Below are 22930 nucleotides of genomic sequence, written 5' to 3' on the forward strand. Positions count from 1 at the left end.
GTCCTAAGCCACTAAAATGTTTCGACAGAAACACGATTTATCATAATAAAAATGTCCTACCTTGAGCTGTTCTTCCATCAGTATCTTGGGCAAAGGATCCTTTCTTGGGAGAAATCGTCTTTTGGTGGAAAGCTGTCCTCTTGCCATGTGGAAATGTCAACTGCGTTCGGGATGAACTGAAAAGCGTGCCCAACTTTTCACATCGTTGCAAAAATAAATGTCCCAAAATCGCACTAAACGGATATAAATTGCTATAAAACGCTTTAAATTAACTACCTTATGATGTTTTTAACTCCTATAACGAGTGAAAAGATGACCGGAGAAATATAACAGGCTAAACTAACGCTTGGAACAGGTGCGCGCCGGGGTCCTCTAGGCTCATGACGCAGCTCCCAAAGAATGACTAGCTTCAGGGTTTTTTGATTTGTAGGGCCTGTGAACGCGCAATCGACCCCGTTGGAATCGTCATCACGTAAAGGCATCCAGGGGAAGACGTAAGAAGTGTCCGTATAGTCATAGCAACGACAGTGCCCTTTTAAATGACTTCAGAAGAGTGGCCAACATTTCTCAAATCTGACTCCATGTCAGGGAAATTGCTGTAGAATGGGCTCTGTTCCACTTAGAGACAAAATTTAAACTCCTATAGAAACTATAGACTGTTTTCTATCCAATAATAATAATAATATGCATATTGTACGATCAAGGATTTTGTGGGAAGCCGTTTAAAAAATTAGCCACATTAGCATAAATAGTCTAAACAGCGCCCCCACCCCCAACAGGTTAATGGATTTTTTTTTTTGCTTTTCTTTCAAAAACAAGGACATTTCTAAGTGACTCCAAACTTTTGAACGGTAGCGTATTTTTTTCAGTATAGTTAGAAAATTCAAAACAGTTATTTTATGTTTCTGGACAATACACCATGCTGCCTTGTTGACAGTATGATCGGCGCAGATTACTGTTCGGTTTGAGAAGGGCGCTCCTCCCTCACCGCTTTTGTCCGTTCACATCACGGGCCATAGATCAGTGCACTGCGGCTCGGGTTAATAGAGCTCTCTCATTGACATTTAACCAAGAGATGTTTCAAACATAAATGACTCCACAAAGAAAGCACTCCAGTCCAGCGTTTGAATTAGGCTGATGCAGCACTTCTCATTTTCTATTGCTTGAGTACTCATGAAAAGATGATCTAGCAATCTGCTTTCTTTAGAATATCTCTAGTACCGGCAGCTCTTCTAGAATATTCCACCTCTAGAATATGAACACAAGTATTTTAAAATTGGTACTGGCACCTAAAATGACCTTCTTCATTCCGTTGTACCGGCAGCTCTTCTAGAATATTCCACCTCTAGAATATGAACACGAGTATTTTAAAATTGGTACTGGCACCTAAAATGACCTTCTTCATTCCGTTTCAGACACCGAGGTACTCATATTAACACGGTCTATTATTTTGACATCAATGCCACTTTTTTTGCCTTGTCAGTCTGTCTCTCTCAGAGTCGAAGAATAGAGGTAGAGAAATACACAGAAAACACCACCTCCCTCCCTCCACCCCTCCCAACCTCCCTTCCTCTCGCTCTATCGCCCTATCTCTCTCATTCAATCGTTCCAGCCTAGCGGGTGGTGAGGGAGGGAAACAGTGCAGTGGAGTGAGAGGGAGAGACTAGGCAGGTGTTAAGCTCATACTGTGTGAGAGAGTGAACAAGAGAGAGAGGGGGAACCAGGGAGTGAGAGAGATAGAGAGAGAAAAACAGTGAGGAAATGGTAAAAAGGCTAAAGCGCTAACTGTATAGATAGAAGGCTGGAGGCAGACGACACATAGTGGTGGTAGAGAGAGAGAGAGAGTGTTGTAAGACTAATAATTTCAAGAGAAGCAGACACAGACTCCCAGAGAGAGAGAAAGAGACGTAAACATCATGCTAAGGAGGAAGAGGAGTGTGTCCTTCGGAGGGTTTGGATGGTAAGTGTGTGGTGTATGTGTGACAGAGATAAAGTGTGTGTTGTGTATGTGACTTTGCATATGGCTCAGTTTGATGTGGCGTGTTTATGTGATTTTGATTGTAAATAGTTTGTTGTTTTGTTTGGGGGTGTGTTAGCTATGTTATGACAGTTGATTGTCTATGGCAGGGATCCTTGCTAGTTTGTAGTCAGACTAGTTTGTGACTGCTAAACCGGGTAAGTGGTAAGACAGAGACCAGTAGTAGCAGAGTAACGGGATGATAACTATTTCTATCCCTCTATGATACAGCCAGGATATTTGTTTATCCCCTTAACATCCCCTTTCTTTGTCTTCTTGTAGGTATGAGACAGCATATTTCTCTCCTCTTTCTCTCTCTCTCTGAGTGATACAGAGCTCTGTACCTCACTGAATCTCAGCTCGGCATATGGCCTATCAAATCTAACCTGTGCCCAGAATACACAAGAGGCCTGTGTGTGTCTGTGCGTCTGTCCGTGTGTGTGTCTGTGTCTGTGCGTGCGCACGTGTGTGTGGTTAGAGAAGTTGCAAGACTTACACAAGCCTCTTTTCATACTCAATTTTCCTCTCTCCATTTCTCGAGCTCTCCATCTCCCTCCCTTTCCCTCTCTTTCTCCAGCCCTCAATCTCTCTCTCGATCAAGCTCTCTTTCTCCATCTCCATCCATCTCTCTGAGTGTGTGTGAGAGGTAATAGTGAGGCAGTGACAAATAATGCAGGAAATGCTTTTTGGGGAAGGAGGGAAGAGTGGATATTAGCATTACTATTCCCTCCCTTCTCTCATCTGTTTCTCTCCTTTCCTTTCTTCCTCTCTTTCACCTTCATTCTCTTCCTTTCTCCACCCCTTTATCAGCTATTCAGCATGCTTTGTTTCACTGTGTGCTAAGTCAGTTGAGGTGTGTGTGTTCTGTGGCTGATTTTAGCGTGTGGGTGGAGCTGTAGTGTGTGTGTGTGTGTGTGTGTGTGTGTGTGTGTGTGTGTGTGTGTGTGTGTGTGTGTGTGTGTGTGTGTGTGTGTGTGTGTGTGTGTGTGTGTGTGTGTGTGTGTGTGTGTGTGTGTGTGTGTGTGTGTGTGTGTGTGTGTGTGTGTGTGCTGTGTAGCAGCACTACATGTTTTATTTATGACCAGTGAGAACAGAGGTTTCAGACTCATCATATGAAGCTTTTAACGTTTACTGGTCCCTCTACTACTCTCCTCCTGCACCCTCTCTCCTTTTCTCTCCTATCTCTGTATCCCTCTTCTCTCCCCCTCTGCTACTCTCCTTCTACACCCTCTCTCCTTTTCTCTCCTCTCCTATCTCTGTATCCCTCTTCTCTTCCCCTCTGCAACTCTCCTCCTACACCCTCTCTCCTTTTCTCTCCCCCTTCTCCTATCTCCCTCTTCTCTTCCCATCTGCTACTCCCCCCACCTCTCTCTTCTTCCATCTCCCTCCCTTACTCCTTACTCCTTACACAGTGACACAGCAGGGTTAATGGTTACTGTGAGTCTGAGTTAGTTTGAAAATGCAAACGGAAAATAGAACATTGACAGACAGATTGACTTCTCATGATGGAAAAACGTGTTCACAAAAGATTACCTGTGTGTGTGCGCGCATTTGTGTGTGCGTTTGTGTGTGTATGTGTGATTGTTTACCAACAAAAAACTTTGGGATGGAAAATATGCAATGGCATGGACTAGTCACTGGGTTACTGATCATTGTCTTGAAAACTGTGTGTGTGTGTGCGCGCGTATGTGTGCGTGTGTGTGGTTTAAGGCAGTACTGGGAGGGGTTCCAGCACAGGAAGGGTGTGTTATAGTGTGATCTAGTCTCCCACAGAGAGAGAGAGAAAGAGAGTGTGTGTTTGTGTGTGTGTCACAACAGCAGAGCTATGTGATGACAGCTTGTCAGCCATTAGTGTGTAATTCAGTGTAGTAAAGACACTTCCTAAGGCGCTAACATACATGTATATGACATACAAAACACTCACACACTGAGATAGAGAGAGGGAGAACAGGAAGAGAAGGAGAGAAAGAAGGTATGAAGGAAGAGATAATTAACAGCATGCCTTCTATGCCATGGTGATTAAATGAAATGATGTTTGTCTGCGTGTGTGTGTATGTGAGTCAGAATGCGCGCGTGCGTGTGTGTGTGTGTGTGTGTGTCCGTGTGCAAGCGTTCATACTTGCACGTGTGTGTGTGTGTATGTCTGTGTGTGTGTGTATGTCCACGTGTGTCTGTGTGAGTATGTCCGTGTGAGGGACATCTCTGGAGCCAGGCTGTGGAGGAAGGAAGTGCTTCACCAGTGAGCGTGAATGGGGTCGTGTGCCCCTGTTGTCATAGCTACATGACACGTTAACTGAACACGTTTTCTCTATCCCTCTCTCTCTCCCTTCTATCTCTCTCTTCAGGATTGATAAGAGTACTGTCAGTGCACTCAGAGCACGGTGAGTAGTACGCACGTTCAAAAAGTATACACAAAAAATTGTTCATAAAATTGGGTTTGCTGGACGGAAGGGCATTCACGTCCACATGAATGCTTGTAAGTGAATGCATGTGTGTGTGTGTGTGTGTGTGTGTGTGTGTGTGTGTGTGTGTGTGTGTGTGTGTGTGTGTGTGTGTGTGTGTGTGTGTGTGTGTGTGTGTGTGTGTGAGAGAGAGAGAGAGAGAGAGAGAGAGAGAGAGAGAGAGAGAGAGAGGAGAGAGAGAGAGAGAGAGAGAGAGAGAGAGAGAGAGAGAGAGAGAGAGAGAGAGAGAGAGAGAGAGAGAGAGAGAGAGAGAGAGAGAGAGAGAGAGAGAGAGAGAGAGAGAGAGAGAGAGAGAGAGAGAGAGAGAGAGAGAGAGAGAGAGAGAGAGAGAGCACAATTGGGTAGGTACCCTCTCTGTGTGGTACAGTACTGAGGTCTGTAGTAACCAGTAGAGGTATTTTTTATATGGAAGCCATTTTTGATATGACATCTGACCACTTAACCCCCTAAGGTGGACGTCCACCCTTCAGTGGAAATCTAATTAGCGTAATTCAAAAATCCCCATAAAAATGGGTCAGTTTAAGCTAGAGATATCTGTTTCTTTTTGCATTGATGTGTCTCAATCCACCGCATCCGCCTATGTCGCACTTCCGCATCGGCAGTGAAAGGTGACAGAGCTAGAGCGGTGTTTGTCAGACCATTAAACATCCCGAAAATCGGCCTTCTCACAAAATCGTAAGTAGCGTCCAAACTATTATGAACCATTTGTGGAAAGATATGACTCTCACGAACACGATGGCGTTCTGTAACGTTCCTGACCTATTTTTATGTTATTTTGATTATGTTTAGTTGGTCAGGGCGTGAGTTGGGGTGGGCATTGTATGTTGTGTGTGTTTGGTTAGTCCATGGGTGTTGTATGTGTATGGGATAGTGTTTGTTAGGTTGTCTAGTTATGTCTATGGCTGCCTAGATTGGGTCTCAATCAGAGACAGCTGTCATTCATTTGTCTCTGATTGGGAGCCAGATTTAAGGTAGCCATAGGCAGTAGGCTTTTGTGGGTGTTTGTTCCTGTGTCCTCACAGGACAGTTGAAGGTTAGTCTCATTTTGTTGTTTTGTAGTTTTGTAGTGTCTTGTTTGCTGTTTTTATTAAAAGATGGCTTATTTCCCTCAATCCGCATCTTGGTCCTATCCATGCTCCTCCTCGTTTGAGGAGGAGAACAACATTGACTGCCTTTACAGAAACACCCACCACAACAGGACCAAGCGGATTGAGGAGAGAGAGAAGGAACTACAGCAATGGGGAAAAGAGGAATGGACTTGGGAGGAGATTCTGGACGGAGAAGGACCCTGGGCAGAGCCAGAGGAGTGTCGCCGCCCCAAAGCGGAGCTGGAGGCAGCAAAAGCGGAGAGGAGGTTTTATGAGGCAAAAGCAAGGCAGAGCGGCTGGAAGCCCGAGAGGCTCACCCAAAAATTTCTTGGGGGGGGGCTAAAGGGGAGTGTGGCGAAGCCGGGTTGGATACCTGAGCCAACTCCCCGGGCTTGCCGTGGAGTAAGAGGGCGTCGTACTGGTCAGACACCGTGTTATGCGGTAAAGCGCACGGTGTCCCCAGTACGCGTGCTTAGCCCAGTGCGGGCTATTCCACCTTGCCGCACTGGGAGGGCTAGGTTGGGCATCGAGCCGAGTGCCATGAAGCCGGCCCAACGTATCTGGTCTCCAGTACGTCTCCTCGGGCCGGCGTACATGGCACCAGCCTTACAGGTGGTGTCCCCGGTTCGCCTGCATAGCCCAGTGCGGGCTATTCCACCTCGCCGCACTGGCAGGGCTACGGGGTCCATTCAACCTGGTAAGGTTGGGGAGGCTCGGTGCTCAAGAGCACGTGTCCTCCTTCACGGTCCGGTATATCCGGCGCCACCTTCCCAACCCAGCTCAGTACCACCAGTGCCTACACCACGCACCAGGCTTCCAGTGCATCTCCAGAGCCCTGTTCCTCCTCCACGTACTCTCCCTATGGTGCGTGTCTCCAGCCCAGTGCCTCCAGTTCCGGCACCACGCACCAAGCCTCCTGTGCGTCTCCAGAGCCCTGGACGCACTGTTCCTTCTCCCCGCACTCGCCCTGAGGTGCGTGCCCTCAGCCCGGTACCTCCAGTTCCGGTACCACGCACCAGGCCTAGAGTGCGCCACGAGAGTCCAGTGTGCCCTGTTCCTGTTCCCCGCACTCGCCCTGAGGTGCGTGCCCTCAGCCCGGTACCTCCAGTTCCGGTACCACGCACCAGGCCTATAGTGCGTCTCAGCCGGCCAGAGTCTGCCGTCTGCCCAGCGGTGCCTGAACGGCCCGTCTGCCCAGCTCCGTCTGAGCCATCTGTCTGCCCAGCTCCGTCTGAGCCATCTGTCTGCCCAGCTCCGTCTGAGCCATCTGTCTGCCCAGCTCCGTCTGAGCCATCTGTCTGCCCAGCGCCGTCTGAGCCATCTGTCTGCCCAGCGCCGTCTGAGCCATCTGTCTGCCCAGCGCCGTCTGAGCCATCTGTCTGCCCAGCGCCGTCTGAGCCATCTGTCTGCCCAGCGCCGTCTGAGCCATCTGTCTGCCCAGCGCCGTCTGAGCCATCTGTCTGCCCAGCGCCGTCTGAGCCATCTGTCTGCCCAGCGCCGTCTGAGCCATCTGTCTGCCCAGCGCCGTCTGAGCCATCTGTCTGCCCAGCGCCGTCTGAGCCATCTGTCTGCCCAGCGCCGTCTGAGCCATCTGTCTGCCCAGCGCCGTCTGAGCCATCTGTCTGCCCAGCGCCGTCTGAGCCATCTGTCTGCCCAGCGCCATCTGAGCCATCCGTCTGCCACGAGCCATTAGAGCCGCCCGTCTGTCCCGAGCCAGTAGAGCCGTCCGTCAGTCAGGAGCCGCTAGAGCCGTCCGTCAGTCAGGAGCCGCCAGAGACGCCCGCCAGTCAGGAGCCGCCAGAGACGCCCGCCAGTCAGGAGCCGCCAGAGACGCCCGCCAGTCAGGAGCCGCCAGAGACGCCCGCCAGTCAGGAGCTGCCAGAGACGCCCGCCAGTCAGGAGCTGCCAGAGACGCCCGCCAGTCAGGAGCTGCCAGAGACGCCCGCCAGTCAGGAGCTGCCAGAGACGCCCGCCAGTCAGGAGCTGCCAGAGACGCCCGCCAGTCAGGAGCTGCCAGAGACGCCCGCCAGTCAGGAGCTGCCAGAGACGCCCGCCAGTCAGGAGCTGCCAGAGACGCCCGACAGTCCGGAGCTGCCCTACAGTCTGGAGCTGCCCTACAGTCCGGAGCTGCCCTACAGTCCGGAGCTGCCCTACAGTCCGGAGCTGCCACTCAGCCCGGACCTGCCGGAGTCCCTCATCAGGACCTGCCGGAGTCCCTCAGCCAGGACCTGCCGGAGTCCCTCAGCCAGGACCTGCCGGAGTCCCTCAGCCAGGACCTGCCGGAGTCCCTCAGCCAGGACCTGCCGGAGTCCCTCAGCCAGGACCTGCCGGAGTCCCTCAGCCAGGACCTGCCGGAGTCCCTCAGCCAGGACCTGCCGGAGTCCCTCAGCCAGGACCTGCCGGAGTCCCTCAGCCAGGACCTGCCGGAGTCCCTCAGCCAGGACCTGCCGCCCCTTATCCCGGTGCTGCCCCTTGTCCCGGTGCTGCCCCTTGTCCCGGTGCTGCCCCTTGTCCCGGTGCTGCCCCTTGTCCCGGTGCTGCCCCTTGTCCCGGTGCTGCCCCTTGTCCCGGTGCTGCCCCTTGTCCCGGTGCTGCCCCCTGTCCCGGTGCTGCCCCTTGTCCCGGTGCTGGTCGCTCATTTAGGTGGTGTTAGTGGGAGGGTGGTCATTGGGAGGGGGATAAAGAAGCGGGGATTGATTATGGTGGGGTGGGGACCTCGCCCTCAGCCTGAGCCACCACCGTGGTCAACTGCCCACCCAGACCCTCCCCTGGACTTTGTTCTGGTGCGCCCGGCGTTCGCACCTTGAGGGGGGGGTTCTGTAACGTTCCTGACCTATTTTTATGTTATTTTGATTATGTTTAGTTGGTCAGGGCGTGAGTTGGGGTGGGCATTGTATGTTGTGTGTGTTTGGTTAGTCCATGGGTGTTGTATGTGTATGGGATAGTGTTTGTTAGGTTGTCTAGTTATGTCTATGGCTGCCTAGATTGGGTCTCAATCAGAGACAGCTGTCATTCATTTGTCTCTGATTGGGAGCCAGATTTAAGGTAGCCATAGGCAGTAGGCTTTTGTGGGTGTTTGTTCCTGTGTCCTCACAGGACAGTTGAAGGTTAGTCAATTTTGTTGTTTTGTAGTTTTGTAGTGTCTTGTTTGCTGTTTTTATTAAAAGATGGCTTATTTCCCTCAATCCGCATCTTGGTCCTATCCATGCTCTTCCTCGTTTGAGGAGGAGAACAACATTGACTGCCTTTACACGTTCTTTGTTTGCTCTATGACCCCCACAAACTCTCTTGGTACTCGTCTGAAGTCGCCACAGCCGATCTGCCAACTTCTGTTTGTAGCGTCTTAACAGTTTGGGCTACACACTGATATGACCCCTCTGTGCAAAGGTGAGACTCACAGCCATACCGTTCTGTGGCTTTGTCAGTCACACAACCTCACACACACAGTCTTACAGATAATAGAGTTATACAGTGATTTTTTTTTCTTCTTTTGGCTGCATTTGCTGTTTGTTGTGGTTGTGTTTTAATTTATTTAGTGCCCAATAGAAATGAATGGTAAATAATGTATTGTGTCATTTTGGAGTCACTTTTACTGTAAATAAGAATACGTTTCTAAACACTTCTACATTCATGTGGATGCTACCATGATTACGGAGGATCCTGAATGAATCGTGAATAATAATGAGTGAGAAAATTACAGACGCACATCATACCCTCCCCAAAATGCTAATCTCTCCTGTTATTGTAATGGTGAGAGTTCAGCATGTCTTGGAGGTGTGATATAAAATGCTAATCTCCCCTGTTATTGTAATGGTGAGAGGTTAGCATGTCTTCGGGGTATAATAGTTGTGCGTCTCTAACGTTTGTCGCTGAAACACAACCAAAGCAAGCAACAAATGTGTAGAGTCACAAGCTTGACGTAGTCATTGCATGCTATGAATATGGGACCAAATACCTCATTTTTGACTACTTTATTACACATATGATTAAATTTGTCCCGGTACTTTTGGTCCCCTAAAATGGGGGGACTATGAACAAAACATGCTGTAGTTTCTAAATGGTTCACCCGATGAAAATACCTTCAAATAAATTAAAGCTGACCCTCTAAACTCACAGGCATTGTTTGATTTGAAATCCTTTTTTATTTTTATACATTTTTCACAGTCCCAATAACTATGGAGGGCACTGTATGTTATATAGTTAGCAGCAGCAGTAATGTATAATAATCTGCTTGATTTATCCATGGATTTAATAAATCAAATGTATTTATTAAGCCCTTCTTACATCAGTTGATATCTCAAAGTGCTGTACAGAAACCCAGCCGAAAACCCCAAACAGCAAGCAATGCAGGTGTAGAAGCACGGTGGCTAGGAAAAACTCCCTAGAAAGGCCAAACCTAGGAAGAAACCTAGAGAGGAACCAGGCTATGAGGGGTGGCCAGTCCTCTTCTAGCTGTGCCAGGCGGAGATTATAACAGAACATGGCCAAGATGTTCAAATGTTCATAGATGACCAGCATGCAAATAATAATAATCACAGTGGATGTCGAGGGTGCAACAGATCAGCACCTCAGGAGTAAATGTCAGTTGGCTTTTCATAGCCGATCCTTCAGAGTATCTCTACCGCTCCTGCTGTCTCTAGAGAGTTGAAAACAGCAGGTCTGGGACAGGTAGCACGCCCGGAATGATATGATAGCATAAAGAACTCATTAAGTCAGCAGCAGCAGTAATCTCTAAGATTTACCCCTGCCTTTTACATTGGGTATTAGCGTCGTATAGGAATTATATTATGTAGGCTATGATTACATGCCTGTTATGTTACATAATATTAGTGCCATCCTAATCAAAAGGCATCATAGAAATAATATAATGTATTACATTTGATGTGACATGAGTGTAAAGATGTATGATATGAAATGAATTAGTGCTAACCTAATCAAAGGGGAAATCTGTGGGACTTCCATCTGAAAATTAACATTTCATTAAACACGTGTTGTTTGGTGTGTTTGTGTGTTAGTAGATAGGAAGTGTAACTATAGATTTGTTTTAGTGTCGCCTCAGTGGTGGCAGCAAGGTGTGTGAATTCCCCCTGTCTGTGTTCTTACCTGCTGATAACCTGGGTGTGTGTGAGAGATCTGTGCATGTGTGATCACTCCTCTGTGATCTGAGTTTGTGTATGTGTGTGTGCGCACATCTGTCTCTCCATCTGTTTCAGTTCATATCAATTACGTTTTTAATGGAATTTCTCTTGTAGCGCAGTTCAGTTCCGGACTTGATGGCTATACTGAGATGGAGTTAACCCCATCTCTGGTGTGTGAATGTCTGTATATTATGTTTAGATGAGCATGATGAATTGAGATAGTGAGACTGGAGGGTGTGCCAAGTCAGGTTAGCATCATGTAGGCTACATGTGCATATTCCTGTAGGCTCATGGGTATGTGCGTGCGTGCGTGTATGCCTGTGGTGTGTTGTATTTGTATTCTGCAGGAGTCTAGAGTACGTTCATATGACTATGTATGCTTAGTCGGTTTGTGTATAACTTATTAAAGTTGGTTTTAAACTGTGTATGTTTTATGAATGAGTACTCAATGTCCATGTAACGTTCTAAACAGCACACAATCATCTTCCCTGTCATCCCTTTATTTAGAGCTTGACTCATTAATTCACACACTCTCACTCTCTCCCTCCCTCCCTTGCGCTCTCTCTCTCTGTGTGTGTGTGTGTGTGTGTGTGTGTGTGTGTGTGTGTGTGTGTGTGTGTGTGTGTGTGTGTGTGTGTGTGTGTGTGTGTGTGTGTGTGTGTGTGTGTGTGTGTGTGTGTGTGTGTGTGTGTGTGTGTGTGTCAAGAAAAGATTCTGATAGGTACTCATGCTCAAGATTAAGTAGCACGCTGACTATTTTACTGTTTTGAATGTTTGAGTGTTTTTGATGTTTAAATGCATTTGTTTGAGTGTTTTTGATGTGTTTGCGTGTTTGTGATGGGTTTGAGTGTGTATTTTTTATATGTTTGAGTGTTTGTGATGTGTTTGATGGTTTTTGATGTGTTGGAGTGTGTTTGATGTTTTTGAGTGTGTGTTTGATGTGTTTGAGTGAGTGTTTTTGATGTGTTTGAGTGTTTTGATTTGTTTCAGTGTTTTTGGTGTGTATGAGTTTTTGTTGTGTTTGATGTGTTTGATGTTCTTTTCTGTGTTTGATGTGTTGGAGTTTTGTTGATGTATTTGAGTGAGTGTTTTTGATGTGTTGGACTGTGTATGATGTGTTTGAGTGTATGTTTCTGATGTGTTTTTAATGTGTTTGAGTGTTTGTTTTTGATGCGTTTTTGATGTGTTTTCGATGTGTTTGTGTTTTTTTATGTGTTTAAGTGAGTGTGTTTGATGTGTTGGAGTTTTGTTGATGGGTTTGAGTTTGTGTTTTTGATGTGTTTGGTGTGTTTGTGTTTGTTTGATATGTTTGAATGAGTGTTTTTGATGTGTTTGAGTGTTTCTTTTTTATGTGTTGGACTGTGTATGACGTGTTTGAGTGTTTTTATGGTTTTTGTGGTTTTGTGTTTGAGTGTTTTTATGAGTATGATGTGTTTTTTATATGTTTGAGTGTGTGTTTTGATGTGTTTGAGTGTGTCTTTTTGATGTGTTTGATTGAGTGTGTGTTTTTGATGTGTTTGAGTGTGTCTTTTTGATGTGTTTGATTGAGTGTGTGTTTTTGATGTGTTTGAGTGTGTCTTTTTAATGTGTTGGACTGTGCATGATGTGTTTCAGTGTTTTTGACATGTTTGAGTGTGTGTTTTTGATGTGTATGAGTGTGTGTTTGTTGTGTTTGAGTGTTTGTTTTTGATGTGTTTTCGATGTGTTTGTGTTTTTTTTATATGTTTGAGTGAGTGTTTTTGATGTGTTTGAGTATGTCTTTTTGATGTGTTTGAGTGGGTCGTTTTTATGTGTTTGAATGTGTGTTTTTGATGTTTTTGAGTGTTTGATGTGTTGGAGGGTTTTTGATGTGTTGGACTGTGTTTAATGTGTTTGGGTGTTATTTATGTTTTTAAGTTTGTGTTTTTGATCTGTTTGAGTGTGGATTGTTGATAAGTTTGAGTGTACGTTTTAGTTTGTCTGATGTGTTTGACTGTGTTTGAGTGTGTTTTTGTTGTGTTTGATGTGTTTGTGTGTGTTTGATGTGTTTGAGTGTGTGTTTGATGTGTTGGAGAGTTTTTTATGTGTTTGTGTTATGCTGATGAAGGAGGACCCAAAAGCGACGTAATAGAAACAGAGTCTTTATTCCAGTCTTAAACAAACAATGATTCTCCTGGATATTCTCAAAGGTAATTCCAACACAGGAAACTGAAAACCTCTCGTCAGTAGTGAGGAACGACTGGAGACGCGACCACAGACTGCAGGTCGCTACAGGAGGGCACAGACCGTAGCTGACATAGACACCTGCTCACACGCAGCATCTGACAAAGGCAAAAACACGACAGGGCGGAACAAGGACACAGAACAGCAAACCTCAAACAAGAATCCGACAAAGACAGAAGCGGAAAACAGAGGGAGAAATAGGGACTCTAATCAGAGGGCAAAATAGGGGACAGGTGTGAAAGAGTAAATGAGGTCGTTAGGAGAATGAGAAACAGCTGGGAGCAAGAACGGAACGATAGAGAGAGAGAGCGGGAGAGGGAAAGAGGGAGGAGGAGAGAGAGGAATAGAAAGAGGGAAAGAACCTAATAAGACCAGCAGAGGGAAGCAAAAGGGACAAGACATGATGATCAAAGACAAAACATGACAGTACCCCCCCACTCACCGAGCGCCTCCTGGCGCACTCGAGGAGGAACCCTGGCGGCGACGAAGGAAATCATCAATCAACGAACGGTCCAGCACGTCCCGAGATGGAACCCAACTCCTCTCCTCAGGACCGTAACCCTCCCAATCCACTAAGTACTGGTGACCACGTCCCTGAGAACGCATGTCCATGATCCTCCGTTCCTTGTAAATAGGTGCGCCCTCGACAAGGACGGGAGGGGGGGAGGGAAGACGAACGGGGACGCGAAGAAAAGGCTTGACACAAGAGACATGGAAGACAGGGTGGACGCGACGAAGATGTCGCGGAAGAAGCAGTCGCACAGCGACAGGATTAACGACCTGAGAGACACGGAACGGACCAATGAACCGCGGAGTCAACTTGCGAGAAGCTGTCGTAAGGAAAAGGTTACGAGTGGAAAGCCACACTCTCTGACCGCGACAATACCTAGGACTCTTAATCCTACGTTTATTGGCGGCTCTCACAGTCCTCCCCGCAGACGAAGGCAGACCGGTAATAAAGTCTAATGCGATGTGAGACCATGATCGAGAAGGAATGGGAAGCGGTCTGAGACGACCGGCAGGAGGAGAGTTACCTGACTTAGTCTGCGCGCAGTCCGAACAAGCAGCCACGAAACGGCGCGTGTCCCGCTCCTGAGTAGGCCACCAAAACCGCTGGCGAATAGAAGCAAGCGTACCCCGAACGCCGGGGTGGCCAGCTAACTTGGCTGAATGAGCCCACTGAAGAACAGCCAGACGAGTAGAGACAGGAACGAACAGAAGGTTACTAGGACAAGCGCGCGGCGACGCAGTGTGAGTGAGTGCTTGCTTTACCTGTCTCTCAATTCCCCAGACAGTCAACCCGACAACACGCCCTTCAGGGAGAATCCCCTCGGGTTCGGTAGAAACCACAGGAGAACTAAAAAGACGGGATAAAGCATCAGGCTTGGTGTTCTTATTTCCCGGACGATAGGAAATCTCGAACTCGAAACGAGCGAAAAACAACGCCCAACGAGCTTGACGTGCATTAAGTCGTTTGGCAGAACGGATGTACTCAAGGTTCTTATGGTCAGTCCAAACGACAAAAGGAACGGTCGCCCCCTCCAACCACTGTCGCCATTCGCCTAAGGCTAAGCGGATGGCGAGCAGTTCGCGGTTACCCACATCATAGTTGCGTTCCGATGGCGACAAGCGATGAGAAAAGTAAGCGCAAGGATGGACCTTATCGTCAGACTGGAAGCGCTGGGACAGAATGGCTCCCACGCCCACCTCTGAAGCGTCAACCTCGACAATGAATTGTTTAGTGACGTCAGGAGTAACAAGGATAGGGGCGGATGTAAAACGCTTCTTGAGGAGATCAAAAGCTCCCTGGGCGGAACCGGACCACTTAAAGCAAGACTTGACAGAAGTCAGAGCTGTGAGAGGGGCAGCCACTTGACCGAAATTACGAATGAAACGCCGATAGAAATTAGCGAAACCGAAAAAGCGCTGTAACTCGACACGTGACTTAGGAACGGGCCAATCGCTGACAGCCTGGACCTTAGCGGGATCCATCTGAATGCATTCAGCAGACAGATAATCCTCGAGAGCCTTACGTTCGGGAGCCGACAGAGAGAATAGTCTACCCCGAGGGGGAGTGGTCCCCGGAAGGAGATCAATACAACAATCATACGACCGGTGAGGAGGAAGAGAGTTGGCTCTGGACCGACTGAAGACCGTGCGTAGATCATGATATTCCTCCGGCACTCCTGTCACATCACCAGGTTCCTCCTGAGTAGAGGGGACAGAAGAAACAGGAGGGATAGCAGACATTAAACACTTCACATGACAAGAAACGTTCCAGGATAGGATAGAATTACTAGACCAATTAATAGAAGGATTATGACATACCAGCCAGGGATGACCCAAAACAACAGGTGTAAAAGGTGAACGAAAAATAAAAAAGGAAATGGTCTCACTGTGGTTACCAGAAACTGTGAGGGTTAAAGGTAGTGTCTCACATCTGATACTGGGGAGAGGACTACCCTAAGGCGAACATGGGTGTGAGCCTCCCTAACTGTCTGAGAGGAATGTCATGTTTCCGAGCCCATGCTTCGTCCATAAAACAACCCTCAGCCCCAGAGTCTATCAAGGCACTGCAGGAAGCAGCCGACCCGGTCCAGCGTAGATGGACCGACAAGGTAGTACAGGATCTTGATGGAGAGACCTGAGTAGTAGCGCTCACCAATAGCCCTCCGCTTACTGATGAGCTCTGGCCTTTAACTGGACATGACATGACAAAATGTCCAGCAGAACCGCAATAGAAGCAAAGGCGGTTGGTGATTCTCCGTTCCCTCTCCTTAGTCGAGATGTGAATACCTCCCAGCTGCATGGGCTCAGTCTCTGAGCCGATGGAAGAAGATGGTTGAGATGCGGAGAAGGGAAACCCCGTTAACGCGAGCTCTCTTCCACGAGCTCAGTGACGAAGATCTACCCGTCGTTCTATGCGGATGGCGAGTGCAATCAAAGAGTCCACGCTGGAAGGAACCTCCCGGGAGAGAATCTCATCCTTAACCTCAGCGTGGAGTCCCTCCAGAAAACGAGCGAGCAACGCCGGCTCGTTCCAGTCACTGGATGCAGCAAGAGTACGAAACTCTATAGAGTAATCCGTTATGGATCGATCACCTTGACATAGGGAAGCCAGACCCCTGGAAGCCTCCTTCCCAAAAACTGAACGATCAAAGACCCGTATCATCTCCTCCTTAAAGTTCTGATAAACGTTAGAACACTCAGCCCTTGCCTCCCAGATAGCTGTGCCCCACTCCCGAGCCCGACCAGTAAGGAGTGATATGACGTAAGCGATCCGAGCTCTCTCTCCAGAGTATGTGTTGGGCTGGAGAGAGAACACAATATCACACTGGGTGAGAAAGGAGCGACACTCAGTGGGCTGCCCAGAGTAACATGGTGGATTATTAACCCTAGGTTCCGGAGACTCGGAAGACCAGGAAGTAGCTGGTGGTACGAGACGAAGACTCTGAAACTGTCCTGAGAGATCGGAGACCTGAGCGGCCAGGGTCTCAACGGCATGACGAGCAGCAGACAATTCCTGCTCGTGTCTGCCGAGCATTGCTCCCTGGATCTTGACGGCAGTGTTGAGAGAATCCGTAGTCGCTGGGTCCATTCTTGGTCGGATTCTTCTGTTATGCTGATGAAGGAGGACCCAAAAGCGACGTAATAGAAACAGAGTCTTTATTCCAGTCTTAAACAAACAATGATTCTCCTGGATATTCTCAAAGGTAATTCCAACACAGGAAACTGAAAACCTCTCGTCAGTAGTGAGGAACGACTGGAGACGCGACCACAGACTGCAGGTCGCTACAGGAGGGCACAGACCGTAGCTGACATAGACACCTGCTCACACGCAGCATCTGACAAAGGCAAAAACACGACAGGGCGGAACAAGGACACAGAACAGCAAACCTCAAACAAGAATCCGACAAAGACAGAAGCGGAAAACAGAGGGAGAAATAGGGACTCTAATCAGAGGGCAAAATAGGGGACAGGTGTGAAAGAGTAAATGAGGTCGTTAGGAGAATGAGAAACAGCTGGGAGCAAGAACGGAACGATAGAGAGAGAGAGCGGGAGAGGGAAAGAGGGAGGAGGAGAGAGAGGAATAGAAAGAGGGAAAGAACCTAATAAGACCAGCAGAGGGAAGCACAGGGACAAGACATGATGATCAAAGACAAAACATGACAGTTTGAGTGTGTGTTTTTTATGGTTTTGAGTGTGTGTTTTTATTTTGTTTGAGTGATTGTTTTTGATGTGTTTGAGTGTTTGTTTTGATGCAACTTTGAGGTTTAAGTGTTTTTGATGTGTTTGTTTGATGTGTTTGAGTGAGTGTTTTTGATGTGTTTTATTGTTCGTTTTTGATGTGTTTGATGCGTTGGAGAGTTTTTGATGTGTTGGAGTGTTTTTGATGTGCTTGAGTGATTGTTTTTGTTTTGTTTGACTGAGTGTTTTTGATGTGTTTGAGTGTGTGTGTCTTTGAGTGTGTTTTATGTTTTTGATGTGTTTGAGTGTGTTTTTATGTGTTTGAGTGAGTGTTTCTGATGTGTTTGAGTGTGTGTTTTGATGTGTTTTTGATGTGTTTGAGTGTTTGTTTTTGATGTGTTTTTGATGTGTTTGTGTTTGTTTGATGTGTTTGAGTGTGTGTTTTTGATGTTTTTGAGTGTTTGATGTGTTGGAGAGTTTTTAATGTGTTTGAGTGAGTGTTTTTGATGTGTTTGAGTGTGTGTTTTTGATGTGTTTTTGATGTGTTTGTGTTTGTTTGATGTGTTTGAGTGAGTGTTTTTGATGTGATTGAGTGTGTGTTTGATGTGTTTTTGATGTGTTTGAGTGTGTGTTTGATGTTTTTTGATGTGCTTGAGTGTGTGTTTTTGATGTGTTTTTGATGTGTTTGTGTTTGTTTGATGTGTTTGAGTAAGTGTTTTTGAGTTTATGTGTTTTTGATGTGTTTGAGTGTATGTTTTTGATGTGTTTGAGTTTGTTTGATGTGTTTGAGTGAGTGTTTTTAATGTGTTTGAGTTTTTCAAGGGGTGCAAGTCTGTTGCATTGTTTTAGTTTTAGATTGTGATGGACACTGAACCGTGTTTAGAAACCTTTTTAGTCCAAGTCTGCTACCAATACCAGCCTTGTTTAGGGCTAGGCTATAGTTTAAAGTAAAAGCTTTGATGCCATGCTTCTAGCCAGGTTCTTTCCAGGATGCAGAGTCAAATGGAGAATGCATGGCCTGGTTACGTCATACTAATAGCAAAGTGGTCTACAGCTAGGGTGGATCCCAGAGCTCTAGTCAAATATAGTGAATAGGGTGCTGTTTGGGATGAAGCCCTGGACTGTACAGTTTAATAATTCACTATTATGTAATCATCTAATGGCTCCTACAGTAAGTCATGAATATAATATGGTTACATTCTGGCTCTGGCACTTAGGGTGCTCTAAGCAAAATGTAATTTTGCGTGTGCGTATGAGCGTGTGTGTGCCTGCGCGCACATTTTTGCTTGTGTTTGTGTGTCTGATTGGTCGAAGACAGACACTCTGCTCAGTGTACATTCAGAGGCATTTGAAAATCAAGAAGTGTTTGAAAAACCATGACCAGGTGTCCGGTTCCGGTGGCATGCATTGAAACGGATGGCTTTTCCTTTGCAAAATAACTATGAATTGACTGACTTATTTTCAAATAATTGTCAACATATAACATCGCATTAAAGGTGTGGTATGTTTACTATATTATAATGAACGATACCAGTTCTACTTAGTTCCAGTAGCTGAAAACATGGCGACTCTCAACAACTGACAATAGAAAGAGTTTGCCACTACTGACGAGACATTGTTAATGAGGAAATTACCTCTGCCCTTGACTTGCAATTTAAATGTAAGCCGATAAATTAATATCTTGCACTGCTCACTTCTAAAGTGGATACCTACACTACTCAACTAAAGTGAAAAGTTTGGAGACAGAGGTCAATGTGACAGAAGGGCGTCTCCATGACCTGGAAACAAACTAAGCTAGAAAGGGAAATCAATTCCTGAAAAAGAAAACATAAAATCATTCCTGTAAATTAAAAGTGCAGGTCGCAGGACTTGCGTGGAAGCCGGCAACTCATCTTCCTTCATGAGCAATCCTTTCTATGAACTGTTTGGGCAGGAGAAGCTAGGTCCCATGACGTTGATAAACATTGCACATCGTACTGGTTCTCTCCGGAATGGATCTTGTTGTATGAGAGTACGAATGCACAGTTTTAAAGTCAAATGGCAAATTGCTCGCCTCGCAGTGGAATCGGGGGATCTGACCTATGTGGAGAAGAGGATGAGCATCTAACCAGATCTGAGTCCTGAAACAGAGGGTGACCTACAATATGTGGTTTAATATACAGTACCACTCAGAAGTTTGGACACACCTACTCATTCAAGGATTTTTCTCTATTTGTACTATTCTCTACATTGTAGAATAATAGCAAAGACATCAAAACTGTGAAATAACACATATGGTATCAGGTAGTGACCAAAAAAAGTGTTTAAGGATTGGTGGGTCCCCCGTGAGACGTTTGAGCTAACGTAGGCTAATGCAATTAGCATGAGGTTGTAAGTAACAAGAACATTTCCCAGGACATAGACATATCTGATATTGGCAGAAAGCTTAAATTCTTGTTGATCTAACTGAACTGTCCAATTTACAGTAGCTATTACAGTGAAATAATACCAGGCTATTGTTTGAAGAGAGTGCACGGTTATGAACTTGAAAATGTATTAATAAACCAATTAGGAATATTTGTGCAGTCTTGATACTAAATTTTGAACAGAAATACAATGGTTCATTGGATCAGTCTAAAACTTTGCACATACACTGTTGCCATCTAGTGGCCAAAATCTAAATTATGCCTGGGCTGGAATAATACATTATGGCCTTTCTCTTGCATTTCATAGATGATGATACAATTTTTTTTTAAATGATCTTTTACCAGATCTAATGTATTGTATTCTCCTACATTCATTTCACATTTCCAAAAACTTCAAAGTGTTTCTTTTCAAATGGTGTCATGAATATGCATATCCTTGCTTCAGGTCCTGAGCTACAGGCAGTTAGATTTGGGTATGTCATTTTAGGCAAAAATTGAAAAAAAGGGTCCGATCCTTTAAAGAAATCAAAATATATTTTAGATTCTTCAAAGTAGCCACCCTTTTGTCTTGATGACAGCTTTGCACCCTTTTGGCAAATAGCCATTTGATAAGGTATTCAGAAGTCTTATTCTCTGGGATATGTGGGACGGTAGCGTCCCACCTCGCCAACAGCCAGTGAAATTGCAGGGCGCCAAATTCAAAACAACAGAAATTCCATAATGTTAATTCCTCAAACATGCAAGTATTTTACACCATTTTAAAGATAAACTTCTTGTAAATCCAGCCACAGTGTCCGATTTCAAATAGGCTTTACGGCGAAAGCACACCAAACGATTATGTTAGGTCAGCACCTCGTCACAGAAAACCATAAAGACATTTTCCAGCCAAGGAGAGCCCTAACAAAAGTCAGAAATAGCGATTAAATGAATCACAAACCTTTGATGATCTTCATCAGATGGCACTCCCAAGACTCCATGTTACACAATAAATGTGTGTTTTGTTCGATAAAGTTAATATTTATGTCCAAAAACCTCATTTGAAATTGGTGTTTTATGTTCAGAAATGCATTGTCTCAAACAAACATCCGGTGAAAGTGCAGAGAGCCACATCAAATTACAGAAATACTCATAATAAACATTGATAAAAGATACAAGTGTTATGCATGGAAATATAGATACACTTCTCCTTAATGCAACAGCTGTGTCAGATTTCAAAAAGGCTTTATGGCGAAAGCACACCTTGCGATTATGTTAGGTCACCGCCTAGCCACAGAAAAACATACAGCCATTTTCCAAAGAAAGAGAGGTGTCACAAAAATAAGAAATAGCATTATAAATATTCACTTACCTTTGATGATATTCATCAGAATGTACACCCAGGAATACACCCAGGAATCCCAGTTAAATGTTTGTTTTGTTCGATGAAGTCCATCATTTATGTCCAAATAACTCCTTTTTGTTCGCGCGTTTAGTTCACAAATCCAAACTCACGAGGCGCGGGCAAGTCCAGGTGAAAGTTTCAGACGAAAAGTTATATTACAGTTCGTAGAAACATGTCAAACGATGTATAGAATCAATCTTTAGGATGTTTTTATCATAAATCTTCAATAATGTTTCAACCGGACAATTCCTTTATCTTTAGAAATGCAATGGAACGCAGCTAACTCTCACAGGCGCTCATGGCCTTCTGCCAGACCCCTTAGTCAAACAGCTCTCATTCTCTCCCACTTCACAGTAGAAGCCTCAAACAAGGTTCTAAAGACTGTTGGAATCTAGTGGAATATGACCCCATAGACACTATATATTCGATAGGCAATGACTTGAAAAACTACAAACCTCAGATTTCCCACTTCCCGATTGGATTTTTTCTCAGGTTTTTGCCTGCCATACGAGTTCTGTTATACTCACAGACATCATTAAAACAGTTTTAGAAACTTCAGAGTGTTTTCTATCCTAATCTACTAATAATATGGATATATCCTAGCCTCTGGGCCTGAGTAGCAGGCAGTTTACTCTGGGCACCTTATTATCCAAGCTACTCAATACTGCCCCCCAGTCCCAAAGAAGCTGAGGAGCCTTTTGGACCTAGACTTGGCACTCTGGTACCGCTTGCCATGCAGTAGCAGAGAGAACAGTCTATGACTAGGGTGGCTGGAGTCTTTGGCAATTTTTAGGGCCTTCCTCTGACACTGCCTGATATAGAGGTCCTGGATGGCAGGAAGCTTGGCCCCAGTGATGTACTGGGCCGTACGTGCTACATTCTGTAGCGCCTTGCGGTCGGAGGCCGAGCAGTTACCATACCAGGGGGTGATGCAACCAGTCAGGATGCTCTCGATTGTGCAGCTGTATAACTTTTTGAGGACATGAAGACCCATGCCAAATATTTTCAGTCTCCTGAGGGGAATAGGTGTTGTCGTGCACTCTTCACGACTGTCTTGGTGTGTTTGGACCATGATAGTTTGTTGATGATGTAGACACCAAGGAAAGAACCTCTCAACCTGCTCCACTACAGCCCTGTCGATGAGAATGGGGGCATGCTCGGCCCTCCTTTTCCTGCAGTCCACGATCATCTCCTTTGTCTATATCATGTTGAAGGACAGGTTGTTGTCCTGGCACCACAATGCCAGGTCTGACCTCCTCCCTATAGACATTTTTTGGAGTCTTTTAATGCTAAAATCAGTTCTTTAACATCCATTTTCAAATGTTCCGAGCTAGCCCTCCTGATGTCGTTTGACCCCACGTGGACTACGACAGTGTCAGCTCCCAGCATCTGTGGTAGAACAGTCGGAAGCAGCCTTGTTATGTCCTGTACTCGTGCTCCTGGATAGCACAGGGTTTTTGCCTTGGGGACCGAGACGTTTCTCACCGTAGAGCTGCCTATGATGACAGCTGGTGATGTTGAATGGGCCAGTCTCTCAGGCAGCCTCACGGTCTGGTGAGGCTGGGAGCTCCGAGGATCTGAACCCGAGGTAGAAGCCACCGGAGAGGGAGACAGAACCGAGGACGAAGACGCAGGTACCTTCGGATCCGATCTTGATTGGGAAGCCACCAATGACGAAGGCGCCGGAACCTCTGGATCCAGGGCGGCAAAGCTGTTTCTGGTCTGTGTCAGTTCCAGGCTCAACATCTCCATGGAGACCACCGTTGCCAGAGGACACCCTCTTCGACTTCCACGGCGAGTGGCGTACCTCCATGGCTGGTTGGTTGGGTCGAGAACAGCTCCGTTATACAGGGAAGGAGGAGACCATGTCAGGGATGGAACCCTGCCTAGCACGTGCCAGTCGGCTGTGGAGAGCCGATACGGCGGCGAAACTTCCACCAGACCAGAGGTGGAAGAAAAAAACTGTGACCGTACAGTATCTTGCTAGCCTCAAAGCTATTATTAGTCAAATGTTTTAGGCTGTTGCCCAATGCAACACCAAGCACCAAA

At 46.2% G+C, this 22930-nt stretch overlaps 1 protein-coding gene across 4 annotated transcripts in view; it reads left to right on the top strand.

Moving 5' to 3' along the window:
- The first annotated feature begins 1611 nt into the window (after nucleotides 1-1611).
- rap1gap2b (RAP1 GTPase activating protein 2b) overlaps nucleotides 1612-22930 on the top strand; it is a 74309-nt gene continuing 52990 nt past the window's right edge. For 2 of the 4 annotated variants that reach the window (XM_055943041.1, XM_055943042.1), the window contains exons 1-2: nucleotides 1612-1960; nucleotides 4363-4398. In XM_055943041.1, the coding sequence (XP_055799016.1) occupies nucleotides 1917-1960; nucleotides 4363-4398 (80 nt within the window). In that variant the 5' untranslated portion in view covers nucleotides 1612-1916. Of the gene's footprint in view, nucleotides 1961-4362; nucleotides 4399-22930 lie in introns of those variants that run through there. The other 2 variants (XM_055943043.1, XM_055943045.1) reach the window with 2 other exon arrangements.

This window comes from Salvelinus fontinalis, chromosome 13 (genome assembly GCF_029448725.1).
Source record: "Salvelinus fontinalis isolate EN_2023a chromosome 13, ASM2944872v1, whole genome shotgun sequence".
NCBI lineage: Eukaryota > Metazoa > Chordata > Actinopteri > Salmoniformes > Salmonidae > Salvelinus > Salvelinus fontinalis.